Source organism: Schistocerca americana, chromosome 1, assembly GCF_021461395.2.
Source record: "Schistocerca americana isolate TAMUIC-IGC-003095 chromosome 1, iqSchAmer2.1, whole genome shotgun sequence".
Taxonomy (NCBI): domain Eukaryota; kingdom Metazoa; phylum Arthropoda; class Insecta; order Orthoptera; family Acrididae; genus Schistocerca; species Schistocerca americana.
In genome coordinates, this window is record NC_060119.1 from 1,268,349,199 (window position 1) to 1,268,367,710 (window position 18,512).

Sequence of the window (18,512 nt, forward strand, 5' to 3'; positions counted from 1 at the left end):
GCAGCTAAATCGGCCATGGTGCAGTGACGGCGATAAACAGATGGAGGCGGCGGTGGTGACAAACAGGCGATGAATCGGCGCTGATCAGATGGTGGAGGCGAAGACTGGCAGTGAAGATATGGGGTGGCGATGACCAGTGGCGAGGGCGAGGTCTGGATGCGAATGATGACAGGCAGTGAATGCATTGATGGATAATGAGCACCGACGATGACGCCTGACAACAAAGTCATTGACCATTACGTAGATGGCTAGAAACTTTTCCCTATCTGAATTTAAAACCCTGAGAGTAGCCCAGGTAATTCATATTCCCAAGAGGAAGAGGGGTTCCAGCCCTTGGATCCATACATTGTGATGTTTTTTTGCCTTTGTTATTTCGACCTCGCTCGTCCCATGTGTGGGGGGAGGGGGAGGGGGGGCTGGCAGTGGGACAATCAACATGCTCTTCAGCCAATAGATATTATCTATGACATAGACACTAAACACAGAACAAGGATACATATTTATCATGACTTTAAAACTACCTGAAAAGTTGATGTTAATGAGAGAATATAATAAATAATGCTATCTTCGCGAATAGTTTAAAAACACTGATAAAAATGAGAATCGAGAGCGCAGTTAAGAACGTTTGAAGAGCACTAAACATTTGAATAAACATTTGAAAGACACCTAACACAACAGAAAAAAATACTGACAAACGTTAAAAACAGAGCACTCTACATTTTCGATAAAATATGGAAAAGGACCTTCCTTGGAATTACAGCTTACTGTTGAAAAAAAGGCTGGTATAGAGGGCGATAGGAAAATTATGGTGGTAAGAGGTTGTGATGAGACGGGGTGGCTGTGGGAACAAGGACAGAGGGGTAGCTGGTGTTTGGCTCTATAAATTTGAATGGAGAACAGGGAGGGGGGCAACAGGGGCAGGGTAAATGGGGGACATGGTATGGAGAGAGGGCAAGGAGGGCGCCCTTGGGGAAGAATCTGAGAGGGTGGGTTGGATTGACAGTTGGTGGGATGGGTATGTTGGGATGGAGTTCGTGATCCAGGAGAGGGACACAGTTGAAATTTATTTAGGAGAGGACACTGAGGGTGTGCAAATGGTGGGTTGGTGGTATGTGTAGCTAGAGGCATGGCAGCATGATAGAACTGGAAAGGAGAGAGCACGCAATAGGATTGTTTGAAATTTTGGAGTCGGGTTTGCTGATGTTGTAGGTTATTTGGAGGTATTCAGTATGACTGAGGAGAAGTGAGAATGTAAGGAGTTAGTAAAGCATCGTTATGGTTGTGGGAAACGAGATGGGAAGCATAGCATTCAAGTGTCTGGAGGGAGTCACAGAACGTGTGTGGGTTGGAAATCCATGCAACATTCGTGTAGCAAAGAACATGTCAGAGCAAGGTTTTGTGTGTATGGAGGACAGTGGAGGGCTGCAACTCCAAGTTAGGCCAGTTAGTAGTTTAGTAGGGATTTGTGTTGGAAGTCTGGTTGGTAAGGTTTCCACGTTACTCTCCAGTCGAAAGTTAGTCCAAGATATTTTAGTATATTAGTTAGCTGGATGAGACAGTCGTAAATGGTGAGGGAGAAGTCGTAGTGACGAAAGGTGCAGGTGTTGCATCCTATGATTACTGCTGAGTTTTGCAGGGACTAATCTTAAGAAGTCACTGGTTACACCAGGAGAGAAACGGATTGGAGCTCCCAACTACTTGTAATCACAACCTCTTTGATTTCCCGGATCTTGCAGGCTGAGAGGTTCCCTCTGAAACACGTCAAGCGACTGCATCTGGCTGAGGGGCAGTGTCAGCCACAGACAGCACATGGAACCTATTTGTCAGATAAACTGGGGCGACCTTAGGAAATCTTGCACCGCCTGCCACTCCCCGAGGCGACCGCCCACTCGATCACAGGTGAGGGGTCAACCTCAGCGCGAGCACTAACTGTGCTGCTCCCCGGTAAGGGCCGAGCTGTGTAACCAAAGCTACCACAGCCTGAAGTTGAGACTGAAGTGTCGCCAACCTGGATCGCATCCGCATATAGCCATCACAGTCCCTTTCCATACTTAATTCCGATGAAAACTACACTACACAGACAAACAGTCCCCGAGGCGACCTCCCACTCGATCACAGGTGAGGGGTCAACCTCAGCGCGAGCACTAAGTGTGCTGCTCGCCGGTAAGGACCGAGCTGTGTAACCAAAGCTACCACAGCCTGAAGTTGAGACTGAAATGTCGCCAACCTGGATCGCATCCGCATATAGCCATCACAGTCCCTTTCCATACTTAATTCCGATGAAAACTACACTACACAGACAAACAAGGACGTTCGACACGCACTTTGGCACTCTACTGTGAACAAGGAAGAAAACACAAGAAATGTGTCCAGTAATTAAGATTAACGCAGAGATTCGAAAACTGAACTGCCGAAGTACACAGTTGACACTAGTTAATTCGCTCCTGATTAGAAACTTGCAATACATCACAAAATCGGTTTACTATCCGACGCAAACGATAACATGAAGATTGTGTTTATTAAATATGAAATTAACGCGTAGAAAGTCAAGAAACTAAACTATGAAAGCATACAGATGAAACTATACAATTCGCTCCTGGTTAGGAACTCGTAAAATATCAAAAAATCGGTTACTTCCCCGTGGCTACTTGTGTCTCGCGCGGCTGCTGCTGACTGGCATTTTACTCAGACATATTGCTGCAAGAGCAAGCATTCATAGTCAACTGTTTCAACTGTAACTGCCTAGAAATATCTGAAGCTTCCTTATCTGACGTTATAGGCAGAGAACAGTGTGTATTTGATAAGGCATCACCAGATATTTACTTTGTATTAATCTTGTAATGACTATATAAAATTGAAACTGCGGTCATGCGCTGACGATAATTTAAGTGTTATGTAGTAGCGATACCCACAGGGCGTTTCAAAATTGCACCGACAATCTTCGAGAGGATGTAGAAGGTTTCTTGAGGAACAAAATGAGGATAGAAATGCGTGTCCACTAACGTCACCCAAAGATACCAAGGAGCCTCGAAATTACGGGCGCTGGCGGAAGTATGTATATGTATATACAGGGTGATCGTGATGGTGTTACAAACTTCCAGGGATGATGGACAAGGATAAGTGTATCAATTTGAGGTAAGGAACCTGGGTCCAGAAGCGAGCGAGTCGAAAGTTATGAGCGGAAATCGTTCTGATACCTCTGACAGTGGGATACATGTACAGGTCCTGGTGTTCAGATTATAATTTAGGCAACTTCCAGAGGTGGTAGTGTGGACAAAAACAAGAAAAAAATATCTGGTAAACGTGACCTGTAAAACGTATACCTTAAGAGCAATGACCACTTGTTCAGTAGAGGAAACATGTTTCACATAGCTCCTCGGGTATTCTCTCAAGAGTCCACCATCACTAGGCTGTTTTTCTTGTTCTGGTTCACGCTACCACCTCTGAAAGTTGCCTATATGACAGTCTCAGCAACAACAGTACCGGTGCATATACCCACTCCACTGTCACAGGTATCAGAACGATTTTAGCTTATAATTTTCGACTCCTTCGTTTCCGGACCAGGGTTCCTTACCTCAAATTGGTGCATTTACCCTGCTACAGAATCCCTGAAATTCTGTAACATCATCACGAACTCACCCTGTATAATTATATACACGCAGGCGCCGGCGCCGGCGCCTATCACTTCGACGCTCTGTTAGCGTCGTTTGGTGGCGTTTCCGGACACGGGTTGCTGTCCTCATTTTGTTCTTCAAGAGAACTTCCACAACCCTTCAAAGTTTTCTGGTGTAATTTTGAAACACCGTGCGTAAGTGTAAGTTAACATTGACTAATGCTTGGGAATATCATGCACTTAATTTGACTATTTTCTGTGTGGCTTAGGGTATTCACCCAAATGATCAGCGACTCCATGGATGGATCAAGGACGTGCGACGCGTGAGAGACATGCTACACACGAAATTAAGAGGTTGGGTACACGATATGCAATCCGTCAGCGAGCAGATGATGAACTACAAGATAGAAGAAGACAAGAACAGTTCTGGGATCTATCTAATAAGGTACAAGCTATTGCAAGTCGAAACTTTGTCGAACTTGTTGTGGTTTGTGAATGTTTCACTTTTTTCACTGGTGCGTCTTACTTACTGATATACAAATAACTGATGTCATGTAGTTCAGGACTGAGTTAAGTATTTGTGACTGATGGCCAATAGTGAAAGAGACTGATACTGTAACTAGCCGTTTACAAAGTTCTGGGATTCCGTATATTCTTCAGTTTTTGGTTGGCTTCCGTCTTAAAATGTGCCACATGTTATGTAGAATATGAGCAAAACAAACTACAGCACTGAATGGTGTTACTACTTTGACTACAGAAAATACCCTTGCTGCCAGATACTAGCCAGGGTCTCGTAATTTACGGAAACGGTACCTGACACAAAAACTTGGTACAAGTACCACATGGGAAAAGAAAATGTCACCTCCAGGAGAAATCACGCTAATGCCTTGTGAAACTTCTTTATTCAAAAGTATTCTGTTCTAAAACTACTGAGTGAAATTGAATGCAAGTGTCACTTTCGTATTCTTTATCATTTCAACACTGACCTACAGAATTTGCACTGACTAACATAACTCAAACTTTTCCTACGCATTAATTACCCACAATATTCATGGATAACGTGATATGACTTCTCAAAAAATGATAACCAAAATTCAAATAATTAATACAAAAGAATGGCCCTGAATAGGAAGGAATCCCTAACAATAAGCCATACATATCATAAGTCACTTACCTCATAGAATGTCTTCATTACACGAACTACAGCAATGTCGCAAGTACCAACACTGCCAGCTAAATAAAAGATTCTAACTACTGAAGGCTCTAACTACTGATAGGCTTGTGGTTAGTAAAGGAAAGATTGTGTTCCAAAGCAAACAATGTATTTTTACCTTAATAATGTGACAACCAGTTCAAAAAAATATATAATCATCCGTGACACCCAGTTCCAAAAATTATATGGTTCAAATGGCTCTGAGCACTATGGGACTTAACATCTGAGGTCATCAGTCCCTTAGAACTTAGAACTACTTAAACCTAACTAACCTAAGGACATCACAAACATCCATGCCCGAGGCAGGATTCGAACCTGCGACCGTAGCGGTCGCGCGGTTCCAGACTGAAGCGCTTAGAACCGCTCGACCACCAGCGGCCGGCAAAAATTATATAATCATTGACAAAATTAAATTTCCATAACGGACACGTCTAGACCGTCTGCTCGTGCTAACACTTCAGACCTCTAACCTTCATCACTGCCAACTATTAACATCCAGCCCCCCTCACTGCTGGCTATTCACCACCAACTTCCATCACTGCTGGCTGTTCACCTCCAACTGCTAGTCTGAACAACAACAGAGTTTCTTAGAGAGTGGTCACAGCGCTGGCAGAGTTATTAATGCAAAGCTCTACGTAGTACTGCCAACATACAAACTCATAAACAGCCTACTTACATAGCCCTCCTGCTCCTTTCAAAAAATTTTGCAAATTGTTTTGGGTAGTGACCAAGACTACTTTGTTAAAATTTTTTGATGTTAACAATATAAAATAGATCAAATGCACATAATTAGTAATATACTGTCGGTCAAAAGCAAAAAAAACACCTCACAGTCCCTAAAGACAGTCCTAATCATTCATCAGGAGAGTGGTCTATGACAGTTTTATGCACAAAGTCTGAGTAGTAACAGAAAATTCACACACAATAGCAGGTCCATAAATGTGTGAATGAATTCCTAAGGGACCAAACTGCGTATGTCATCGGTCCCTAGACTTACACACTACTTAAACTAACTTAAACTAACCTATGCTAAGAACATCACACACACCCATGCCCGAAGGAGGATTCGAGCCTCCGGCGGGAGGGGCTGCGCATTCCATGACATGACACCTCAAACCGCGTGGCCACTCGGCATGGCAGCAAGTCGATAAACCACTGCTTGTCCACTCACTAACTTTTTGCAGTATCCTTAGAGCCAGCAGTGCTGTTAACCAGTCCCTTGGTGAATTATCAACACATGTGCAAGCGTTAACACAGTCATATAGCCTCTGACATTTTATACATATACTATGACCAACAGAAATGTGTGCAGTAAAATGAATCCCTACTATTTACTTAACTTAAAGAACTCGTGTCTATACAATTACAATTTTACAGCATAAGAATACAGTTACAAAAGTACAGAAAACATCATTACAATCATGAACATGGTAATACAGATAACATTTGTAATAATATAGGCTTTACAAAAGAACAGAAATAAACAAGTGTATTACAGGATTTGTGACATAAGTAAATAAATAAAAAGTGAGAATATCCTTAGAAACATTAACTTGACACATGAGCATTAAAAGAAAACATAACAGAATAAATAATGTCCAAACATCTTCCCAAAGTAAACAATATGTTACAAAACCAGATTAGATTTGAGGATAACCATATTCCTCATCATAGCGAATGCTGCTTAGTATTAGAAGCAAAAAAAAAAAATTCTACCAAATTTATCTTAACAGGTAAACACACAGTCAGGAAGAACACAGACACACAAGGGTACACATAAACATAGCGGAATAACACAAAAGGAAAGGACAATGTCTGTTTTCAGTGTAACATTTAGTACTGCAGTACTTCTGACGAGCATTTCAACTCTTTTTCATTTTTTTTCTTTCAATAATATCCTTCATACTGATAGGTCTGTAACTTTCAGTCAAAACTACTTCATTTCCAACTAAAACTTCATTTATCTCTCTTACTTCAACATTTGTTCCCACAAAGAATCCCATTTATCTATATTTAAACTTTCATATCTTTCTTACCTGATCATTTGTTTCCAAGAAAATCATAGCTAACAAAATAATTGTTCCTCATTATACAAAACATTTTTGCCAAACCTTTTTCTTATAGCTTCTCAATACATTTCTTCCCAACTCATCATATTTCATTTTCTTGTATAGCATAGCCCACCTTAAACTAACTTAAATCTACTGAGCTCAGATATATAAACTAGAGAACGAGGCAATGCAGCAGTATAAACATTAACACAAACAAGAACGCCAAAAAAATACAAATGGCAAAGCAAGCAGCAACATATTTAAATTAGCAAAGTAAATGCAACATTACAATTCATATAAGACAATATGTAGCAAATAAGAAAAATAAATCAGTGGTAAAACTGGCTTATAGAGTAATACGAAGTACAACTCAGTAGAACAATGCCAAACAAATAGCAGCAGCAAATGCAATAATTTATACCTAAACATGACAAAGCACAAGCAGAAAAAAGTATTACAGTAAAGATAGTAATGCAGATAAGGGAAAGTCTATTCACATCTTCATGCCTGTGTCACATCTTGACACTAAAGTAGTGCACCTCAACTTATTCTATCAAAAAAAATACGAAGACCTTGAAAAAAAATTATGTATGTAGTTCCTGTTACTAGTCACTTCTCCTTCTTATGCTTCTTTCCTTTCCTAGTGCTCCTTCCTTTTAAGAATGTAGATTATAAAATTATTAAATGGGCTCTGAGCACTATGTGACTCAACTTCTGAGGTCATCAGTCGCCTAGAACTTAGAACTAATTAAACCTAACTAACCTAAGGACACCACACACATCCATGCCCTAGGCAGGATTCGAACCTGCGACCGTAGCGGTCGCGCGATTCCAGACTGAAGCGCCTAGAACCGCTCGGCCACAACGGTCGGCTATAAAATTATTATTTCATGAATCTGTTAACAGAAAGTATTCACATTAGCATATGTATTAAATTTTATTTTATAAGACCAATGCTACAGCGCAACTAGAAACTAGATATCAAATAAAATAAACAGATATGTACAAGGCAAAGCATGAAAACATCATTCAGTAGCCATATGGCATTTCATAAGTCAGTAAAAATTCTTTCAACTCTCGTAGAATGATACTTGTGTCAGGTGTGTAGATGAAAGAATATTTCTCGTCTCTTCATAAGCATTTCAGTAAGTAGTATAAGGTATACGCTCCAAAGTGTAATCATATGTTTCCAAGTAATAGTGTGTTGTGTTTGTGGTGCGTTCTGCAAAGAAATGTCAATATAGAGAGAGGTCAACGGCCTCTCTTCTCTACAGCTATGCGAGCGCTTGCGGAAGTGCGGCAAGCTTCAAAGTTGCTGAAGCGGCACGAGGAAACTTTAAAGTCCACACAGCAATAGATGTATTTCAAAGTGGCTAGTGCGCAGCTTAGCGCAGCGTTACATCAAGATCACATGTACTCTTTACCGAAATATTTACGACAGCAGTTTGAGCTACAAGAACAGTTTCATACCAATAAAAAAATTTCACAAATTGAAAATTTACAGGAGAAGTGTTTTGAAACGAAATCTCATCAATAGTAGTGTCCAAAATTTCTGTCGGCATTGTCGTAATCACATTCACATATATACTCAGTGCTTTTTTCTAAAAAAAGAGTTTGAGGGTACTCCGACATTGGATATAATGCAGGAAAATTACTTATAACTGAAGCATGGGGTACCACCCGTTTCCTTTTAGCCATGACGTCATCAACATCATCATGGTTGCAGGACCGTAGAGACAGCTTTCGGTAGCTCGGCGTTTGAGCGTACGCATATCCGTTTAGCACTACCATCGCCCACTATTAGAGGGCGAGGGCACTACATGCTTGTCGAATTGGCTGCCAGCGATTGAGTTGTCGAGAACTGTTGCCGCAGCATCGAAATGATTGAAACAGTCAATGACTTCGCTTTTTCCCACCAAAAACTGGACTGGTATCGTTCGTATTGCAATTACCAACACGAAAAAATGAAATAAAATATTTACTTCCGTGAAATAAATCTTTGGCACTCTTCCAAGTTTTCAACATCGTAAAAAGTTTAGGGGTACGCATCCCCCAGCGTTCCCCTCAGAAAAACAGCACTGTATATACTCGCCTATCATAGCTCTTAAAGTTAAATATAAGAGTAAGCTGCCTGATAATTCCATTTCCATATGCTGGAAAGCTTCCTCACCCTCGTTCGACCACATAAAAAGACCCATACAGCACCTTTCTTGAAAAAAATAATTTAAGCAAGAGTCATTAAGAGCCTGCCTGAAAAAAATTCATCTGCATCCACATCATACTCCACAAGCCACCTAATGATGTGTGGCGGAGGGTACTTCCGGTACCAGTATCAGATCCCTCCACCCCTGTTCCACCCGCGAATAGTGCGTGGGAAAACGATTGTCGGTAAGCCTCTGTGTAGGCTCTAATTTCTCGAATTTTCTCCTTGTGGTCAATAAGCGAGATGTATGTGGGGGAAGGAATATGTTGCCTAACTCCTCCTGAAAAGTTCTGTCCCGAAATTTCAATGGTAAATCTATCTGTGATGCACAACGCCTCTCTTGTAAAGCTTGCCAGTGGAGTTTGCTTAGCATCTCCGTAACGCTGTCTCGCCAGCTAAACGATCCCGTGACGAAACGCTCCGTATTTGTTGGATCTTTTCTATCTCCTCTAACAGTCCTACCTGATAGGGATCCCAGATAGATGAATACTCAAGTCTCTGACGAACAAGCGCCTTATAAGCCACTTCTTTCTTGGATGAGTTACATTCCCTTAAGATTTTTCCGATGAGTCTGAGTCTGGTGTCTTCTTTCCCCACTATCGGTTTTATGTAATCATTCCACTTAAGGTTGCTCTGGATAGTTATGCATAGATATTTTACGGCAGATGATGTCTCCAGCTGTTTGTCATCAATAATGTAGCTGTACAGTAGTGGATTTCTTTTCCTATGTATGCGCAATATGTTACATTATTTACGTTCGGGGTCAACTGCCAGAGCCTGCACCACTCATCAATTCTCTGCAGGTCCTACTGCTAATTATTACTATCTAAGGCGTGGCTACTTTGGTATAGACAATTGCATCATCTGTGAATAGCCTTAAAGAGCATCCGACACTTTGTACTAGATCATTTATATATGTAGTAAACAGTAACGGTCCTATCACACTTCCCTGTGGTTTCCGTATATTACCTTTACATCCGTCGATTTAGTTCCATTCAGAGCAATGTGTTGAGTTCTATCTGCAGGAAAGTCTTGAATCTGATCGCAGGTCTGCTCCGATACTCCGTAAGCTCGTAGTGTTTCATTAAATGGCAATGTGGGACTGTGTCAAATGCCTTACTGAAATCAAGGAACACGGCATCAACACGAGCGCCGTTGTCCGCTGCGCTGTGGATCTCATGGAGGAACAGAGCGAGCTGAGTTTCGCAGGATCTCTGTTTGCGGAATCCATGTTGATTTTTATAGAGGCGATGTCTGTTTTCCAAAAACCTCATAATTATTGAGCATAAAACATGTTTCATAATTCTACAACAGACTGACGTCAACGATATAGGTCTATAATTGTGTGTATCTCTCTTAAGGCCTTTCTTAAAAACGGGAATGAACTGCGCTTTTTTCCAGTCGTTAGGTACCTTTCGTTGCTCAAGCGATCTACGATAAACTACAGCTAGAAGGGGAGCAAGTTCTTTCGCATAATCTTAATACAGTCTTATAGGTATCTCGCCCGGTCCTGCAGCCCTTCCACTAATAAGCGATTGTAGCTGCTTTTCAGTTCCGCGATCGGTTATCTCAACATCTGCCATTTCGATGTTCGTACGACGATTGAAAGGAGGGACAGTGTTACGATCTTCCCCGGCGAAACAACTTAGGAAGACCGAATTCGGTATTTCGACCTTCTCTCTTTTTACTCAGGTCGGTTGACAACGTTTTACTTTCAGAATCATTGAACGCTTCTCTCATTGCTCTCCTTACGCTCTTTTTCGCTTCGTACAGCTTTTGTTTGTCAGCTAGGTTTTTACTGCGCTCGAATGTGAGAGGAAGTGCTCTCGGTTTACGTAGCGCTTTTCTAACACGGCCGTTAAACGATGGTGGGTCTTTCCCATCAGTTCAAACCTTATTAGGAACATACTTGTCTAGGGCATATTGAACGATGTCTTTGAATGTTTCCATTTGTTCTCCACATCTTCATCCTCATCTCCGAATATTTGATGCTGGCTGCTGAGATATTCTGAAATTTGTATCCCGTCACCCTTGCTGAACAAATGTATCTTCCTACCTTTCTTAACATCCTTTGTAGGCCCGTCGTCGTAGATGCTTTCACAGCTTTATGATCGCTGATACTTTCCTCTACGTTAACTGATTCGATAAGTTCGGGTCTGTTTGTTTCCAGTAGGTGTAAGACGTTACCCTCACGAGTTGGTTCTCTAACTATCTGCTCATGGTAATTTTCGGACAAGACATCCAGAACAATGCCACACGATTCCCTGTCTCTGGCACCAGTTTTGATGGCATAACACTCCCAATCTATACCTGGAAAGTTGAAGTCACGCCCTATTACAACGGCATGATCAGGAAGATTACTAATGACATCCTGCAAGTTCTGTCTGAAGTGCTCTACAACTACAGATCCTCACCCAGGTGGTCTATAAGAGCATCCGATCACCGTTTTTGACCGTTCTTTGATACTCGATTTCTCCCAGATTCATTTACATTCGGAATCCGCGATAACCTCGCTAGATTTTATCGAATTTTTTAATGCAATAAACGCGCCGCCGTCATTGGCGACTAACCTATCCTTACGATAAACGTTCCACTCCGAACTTAGGATTTCGTTGTCATTGACATCAGGTTTCAATCAGCTTTCTGTTCCCAATACTGTCTGTGCATTGTAACCTTCAGTAAGCGATACTAATTCTGGGACCTTTCCTTCGATGCTCCTGAAGTTTACTAAAATCACAATAATCTTTTCTGTCTCTTATCTGAGAGGACCAAGATTCTCTCAGGGCACTGTGGCCGATTTAACAGGCAAATCGTCTTTGCTCCCAAGGGAGGGGTTCTCTAACCTAAAAAATGCCCTATGTGTATGTCACATGTACTTCGCTACCCTAGTAGCCGCTTGCTGCAGGTAATGCAAGCCTAACCTATTAAGGGAAACCCTAGAATTCTCCATCCGATAACGGAGGTCGGGAAATTCGCGTCTGATACCGTCGCAAAGCCGTCTGAGTTTCTGGTCTAAGTCTTCCACTCCGCTCCAAACCAGAGGACCGCGTTCAACCCTGAGTACGATGCTACAAATAGACGGCTTAGCCTGCACCCCGCGTGCGTAGCTAGTTGCCTTCACCAAATCAGCCAGCCGCCAAAAGGAGCCGAGGGTGGCCTCAGAACCCAAGCTTCAGGCGTCATTCGTGCCGACACGTGCCACTGCATGCAGCCGGTTGCACCCAGAGAGCGCGATAGCCGCTGGCAGGGCCTCCTCCACGTCACGGATGAGACCTCCCAGCAAACATACCGAATGCCCAGTGGAACTCTCTCCCGCCTTGCCTGCTATCTCCCTGAGCGGCTCCACCACCTGCCTAACATTGGAGCACCCAGTGACTAGTAACGCTGTTAATATTCCAATGTACAGATTGTATTTCCAGTGCATGACATACATCCTTCTTGCAGGTTTCTCTAGGATAAACTATCGTAATAAACTATAAAATGAAAAAACTACTTCCTTAAAACATTGGCTTTGTGTGATATATGCATAATATAGCTTTCCAGAGATGTATAGCGTCCACTGTCCACGTCCGATCACGGTTCAGAAATTATACTATTCGCACATCAGTCCTATATGAAATGATGGTTAGGAACGGAGAATACCTCATACAAGGGAATTGATAAACGCATTGCAGCGGCGTCCGACATGTGAAATTATACGTCATGCCGCCACTAACTCTGTAAACAGGACATCTGTCAGGCAGACGTATACACGGGGAATGCAGTCTCACAAATACCTATCGCTAACTTAGAATCATCTTAGCTATCAATCTGGAGTCTCGATTTTATACCAGTGATGTGACAGGGGAATGGAGTAGATCGCACAAATCTTGGCTCCTTTAGAGGAATGTGTCGTAACAAGATTGTCACGTTTCATCACACATGGGATGGAAGTCCTCTGATGACCGAGAGGTTTGCTGTTAACGATCGCAAGTAAATAGTGCTCTAAGTCACATACAGAACACATAGTTGTATAAGAGCGGAACGCAGTCTATGCCACGCGACTGATACATCCTGACAGAACAGCGGAAGAAATATTCAAATGACCTGCAGCAACATCTCCCTCTCTAGAATGCATCATCAGTCTGCCATTAAATTGAACCTCGTTACAGCTCCATCTCAATCGATCACTCTGTCCACTCTGTTATCCTTTAACGCAGATGCATGTAAGTATAGAGGCAGATGGTTCTCTGTTTGCCTGAAAAGCGTCAAATCCAGTAGGCAATTCGCATGTATTACGGATACCTCAATAGACATACAGTAGACTGTTGCCCCGATGGAAAAAAGTGACTCTTTCGCTTGTTCCCTTCGCTTCCATGCCAACGTTTTCTCGGATTCCTCTTGCTGTAGCATACTTGTTCCCACGTACAAATTGTTCTGCCCCAACCTGAAGACACTCAAGTATTTCATCAATTTACCCGCATTTCAGTGTACATTCCCTCAATTTATACGTATTTCCACGTCATTTTCCGCAATTCTATCGATTTTATGTCAGTTCTACCCATGTGACCCTGACATAACCTCTCGTTCTGTGCTCTGAAATTGCTTGTAAATGTAGTACAGCTGCCAACATCTAGCGCAAATGCACCATTTTTGTGATCGGGAGGCGTAGTATAGCGCTGTACTCGATTGCTTTCAGTCGCTTCCACCCACATATTCCACATTTGCAGTGTGTTTGCTCCGTTTTCAGTATGTTGTCTGTGTATGTGTATGTGTCGTGGATGGTTCCCAGGACCTGCAGTAGACCTGAGTAAGCATTCGAGTGCGGATCAGCTGCGCGTTTTATCTGGAGTGATGTTGGGACGCGGATCCACAATATGCCACGCCTGGTATAGGGTTTCAAGGTGGATCTGCCACGCACAATGTATGGAGCGATGTTGGGATGCAGATCCACAGTATACCACATCCGATTTAGTGTTCGAGAGTGGATCTGCTGTACACTATATATCCAGGTCGATGTTCAGAGGCAGATCCACCACATGTCACAACTGGGATAGGGCTCACAGGAGGACCAACCACGGGTTACGTCCGAAGACGTGCTCTAGTTCAAAGTTGGGTGCGCCAATGGGAGGATTAAAACAGTGATGGCATACATGTCTGTGATATGAGGAATCAGTCGAAACAAAATGCAGAGCTCAATCACCTTCGGGCAGCAGTTTGGAAACGCTCCAGAAGGCCACCAAACGTTTCCAGTTTCCTTATGCTGTAACTGTCTTATTTAAAATCATCCAGTGTGTGTGGTTTGTTATGGTAGCTGCAGTAATAACATGATTTGCACCATGTGACATCTAGTTTTCTGTGAGAAGCAGTGGATCACCATGTGTTAATGTCTGTTTAGAACATGACACAGACCTCGATGTTGTGGCGGAAAAAACAAAATGTATGGCAGTGTACAAAGCGTATTACAGTAGAAAAAAAACAATGTTTCAGACAATGACATGGGGTCACAGTGAGTGTCTCTTGCGACTTATAGTGTAGTTTGTGGCATACGGTCATCCTCCTACAGTACAGGCGATGCAATTTTACACTGGTCTGTGCAGTGGATCAATACCTGTATATTTAGTAGGACCATCACAATTGCTCGATGCCGGCATGCAGATGATATTTGTTTTCGATATATGGGAGGGGAGAGATGTGGTAAAAATCTTAACGAGTCATCTACCGGATGAAGTTAGTGGAGCTTTTATAGTTTGTAATTTTTCTCTGTTGGATGGTACAGAATAACGATGATAGCATGTTGGGGTGATAGACGTCAATGCGCCCAAAGGGACGCTATCTGCTTCACGCAGCAGTACTCGTGTGTAGTTTGGGGATTCACCACAATGCAGTAGCAAAATCCTCGTTCTTCTCTCAGTTTCATAATGTCTTTTACACTACCTCCTGTTGCAGGAGCAGGCTTTGTTTGGCGCTAATCTTACACATCGTCCTTTGTTGGCGGAGCTACGACAACTTGTTTTCCACCGAATGGTCAAAACACGGTCCTGTCGCACTAACTCAGGTCACTCTGTTTCTACACGGATTGCAGAAGTTGGTGGTTCTGACTTAAATTGCAACGATCACATGCGCAAAGCTGCAGTAATGGCAGCTATTCCAAGAGGCATAGGGACTATCTAAGACTTTACTGTAGCTGATAGGTTCGAAAAATGTGACTCGTTTCGAGATATGAGAGTGCCAGAAGTATGATTCACTAGTGGCTATAATCATTAAAGAACTTCTCCATCGGATAGAACACAGGTAAGTGGTTGAACATAAAGACTTGATTCCAAATCATAGACATCATGTCTACTGGAAAGCATAGCACTAGAGATCTGAAAAGCTAGCGTACATTTCTTACAACCTCAATCAGCACACTATCTTTTGTTTGTGATCATTTCCAATTAAACATCATCTATAAGCCAGTCAATATATCGCCGGACCTCTGACATGGTACCGAGACAGAATGCATTACAAATACTAGAGAAATATTTAGCGGCAGCATGAGGGAGCATCAAATACCAGTTATACCACCTTATAAATTCGGTAATTTTATTACGAGGTTGCACCATCGGCGACGTGTAACCACAGAGTTGGTCTGATTATATACACTCCGGCGGTCACCGTCTATATTCAGTGGCACGGTATTTGTCTGGAAAGGACCATTTCATGCCATACCTCGATTCATAAGGCCAGTATAGCTTTTAACATGGATACTTGTATGCACTTGGAGAACCAAGACCAGTTGTGACTGTAACATACAATAGTTGTGGCGATCGTGTTTCTTAACATCTGGCGGTTTGTAAGACGATTACACCTCTCTTTCCGAGACACAGTGGTACTGGAAGGGGTTTCTTTCAATGATTGATGATAAGGGGCCCTAGGCGGGACTGCCAAATGTCGAGGGGTTTTAACAAGAATGCTTTTACTTGTTCACTTTCCCTACTGGATCGCATCGTTGGCTCTGGCTGAAGTCCTGTTATGAAACCCAACCTGTTAATTAAAACTGCCCCTTTACTAATTTTGATAAATATTGAATAACTAAATAGTGTTCAGGGAACTGATCACTACTAAACAAACAAGGATAGCATTGAACACATTCATTTAACAATAATCTTCTCAACATCAAAGTGAACAAAGACATACATTTATAAGTGATAAAATCAAGCTAGTAATGGCAATGGCCCTTAAATTCCAAAACTAACTCTTAAGGTCGGATAACGCATCTGTAGTTGTTATTTTCTACTCTCTCACCTTGTCAGATGGCATAAAATGCGTCAGACAAACCTACTTTAATTACCAAATTTTCAATAAGAGCGTGGGTGGAAAACTGATCTCTGGTAATCACAGGCGTGCGTAATATCGGATTAAATGCCGAAGCTGAGCATCACGTTACCAAATGCAGCGTCGTGGACAGGTCAGCTTGCTGCGTCTGCGTCGTCGAGGAGCCTCAATTGTAACAAAAATGAATTTATTTTCGCGAACAGGCTTCCTGTTCGTAAACTCCTATTCAAAAGCTAATTCTGCTTTCTTTCCAGTCGTCTCTCACTCGTTAAGACGGGACTCACCAGACCAAAGGCGGAATCCAGTAACGTCTTTAATAAAGTGTGGCTCAAGGAAATTGCTCTGCTCCTCCATGCTTCCTGTGAGACAGCATTCCCAACCGCAATTAGCGGAATCAGCCTGTCTCTAACAGTAAAACACGACAGTACCCCTAACTGAATACTAGTTTTAGTTGCAGCTGGCAGACTTATTCAAAGTTCTGCACAGCACACTGAACGGAATTTACTCTCCTACAGCAGAGCCGAAAGCACGACGTCCGCTCGCTACAGGAGCTAAGACGCTTCTCCCCGATAACAGCCCCAAAAGCTTCCCTCTGTAAAAATCAGTACCCACACGCTATTTTTCGAGCTGGCCAATCCCGCGGCTCTAGACCAGCACAGTTCGCTCCCACTATTATTTCCTGGCATCTTCCAGCCAATGAAAACATTCTGCGCCTCACTGCACCTAGAATGTTCTGGAACAAACTGAAACTCCATTCAAAATTGAACCCACCAATCGTTTCTCTCTTTTCGCCCTCGCGCGGGAAAAGGTCATTGCACTAGCTTGACCGCCGACGAGGCGCCGTCCCTCGAAGGCCTGCCTCTGTTGTCTGCGCAATGGGTGCCTACCTGCTCCGGCGGCGCGTCTCCCCCAGTGGGACGCGTTAACATGCCGACTCGTAATGGTCGGTTGTAAACTTCCACACCCCTCTACCCTGCCTTTGAGCAGTGGCACTCGTCCGCTCCAACCAAACTACGTGAAAATATCACCTGAACCCCGATTTCATGCAACATGCGAATTTCTTAAAGTTAATGCGCGTCTTATGCCGTCTGATACTCCCTATATTAATTTCAATGCGCTGATTGCCTAATAAATAACATAATAACCGATATCTAACTGGTCTTTGCAACAATTATTATATTACAGTAAGGTGCATGTCCACACATCGCTGATTTTCGGTCAGTATTATTTCGTATCGCCAGCAATCAGTTATTGGCGAACTATAATACTTAGTAGTAGGGGATGTGTGATAGGTTTGCCTTGAGCATCTGGCTTGTAAAGTATGTGTTTGCATTCCAACATGTGTAAAGGCAATGACTATATTCAGTCATAAGGAAGGTATGGATTTGACATGGAATACTGTGATAGGAAAGGGAAGAGTATGTCAAGTCATAAGAATGATACAGATATTTCTATTTCCAGAGCCACAGTCGTCAGCAGGGTGTATTTACGACACTTCGTTCACTGTTCAATGTAGTTCAATTGAGAATGCAACCATGACATTTAATTGTAAGTATAGTGATCAAATATGTATGTGGCTGGTTTCCTAGTATGGTTCTGTCTAGGGGTGCATGGTTTGCCAGCAGTGGCCAGTGGCGGGAATGACCCACGTTTCTCATTAACGGCAGGAGCCGTACAAATGGAAAGGCCTGTTGGAATGCAGGAATGTAGCTGACTCTACCGTGTCGTCCTGTAGACGGCCGAATAGCGAATTAATACTTAGTATGTGTTGGACAGCTTTCGCGGTCATGTGGAAATTGAGAAGATCAATATGGACGTGTATTTGCACTGGACCATTATTTCCTCCCATGTAAATTGTCCGATTGACTGCTTCTTCACTTTTCCGATCTTTATTTCGTTGAGAGAACATTGATTGTGGTGTTAGTGCATCTAGCAGGTGCAAGACGGGTGGAGGCCATGTTTGCTGGTTCTCTATACATGAGAAACACTTAGTTGACTTTGTAAATTATAAGGATGATTTGGAATCTTTTATATCACCAACATCAGTATTTGCAAGTGGAAATATCAGTTTTCTCTAATTTTTTTCGAGGTTTCACTTAAAGGTTTTCACAGGTGAGATACGTTTCTAGTTACTCA

At 42.5% G+C, this 18,512-nt stretch overlaps 1 protein-coding gene across 1 annotated transcript in view; it reads left to right on the forward strand.

The window, feature by feature from the left end:
- The window catches only part of LOC124598977, a gene marked incomplete at its 3' end in the record, with an annotated part of 199,740 nt that overhangs the window by 110,350 nt on the left and 70,878 nt on the right, over nt 1–18,512 (forward strand). The window contains exon 5 of the mRNA XM_047136038.1: nt 3,883–4,058. Coding sequence (XP_046991994.1) covers nt 3,883–4,058 — 176 coding nt within the window. The remainder of the gene's footprint in view (nt 1–3,882; nt 4,059–18,512) is intronic.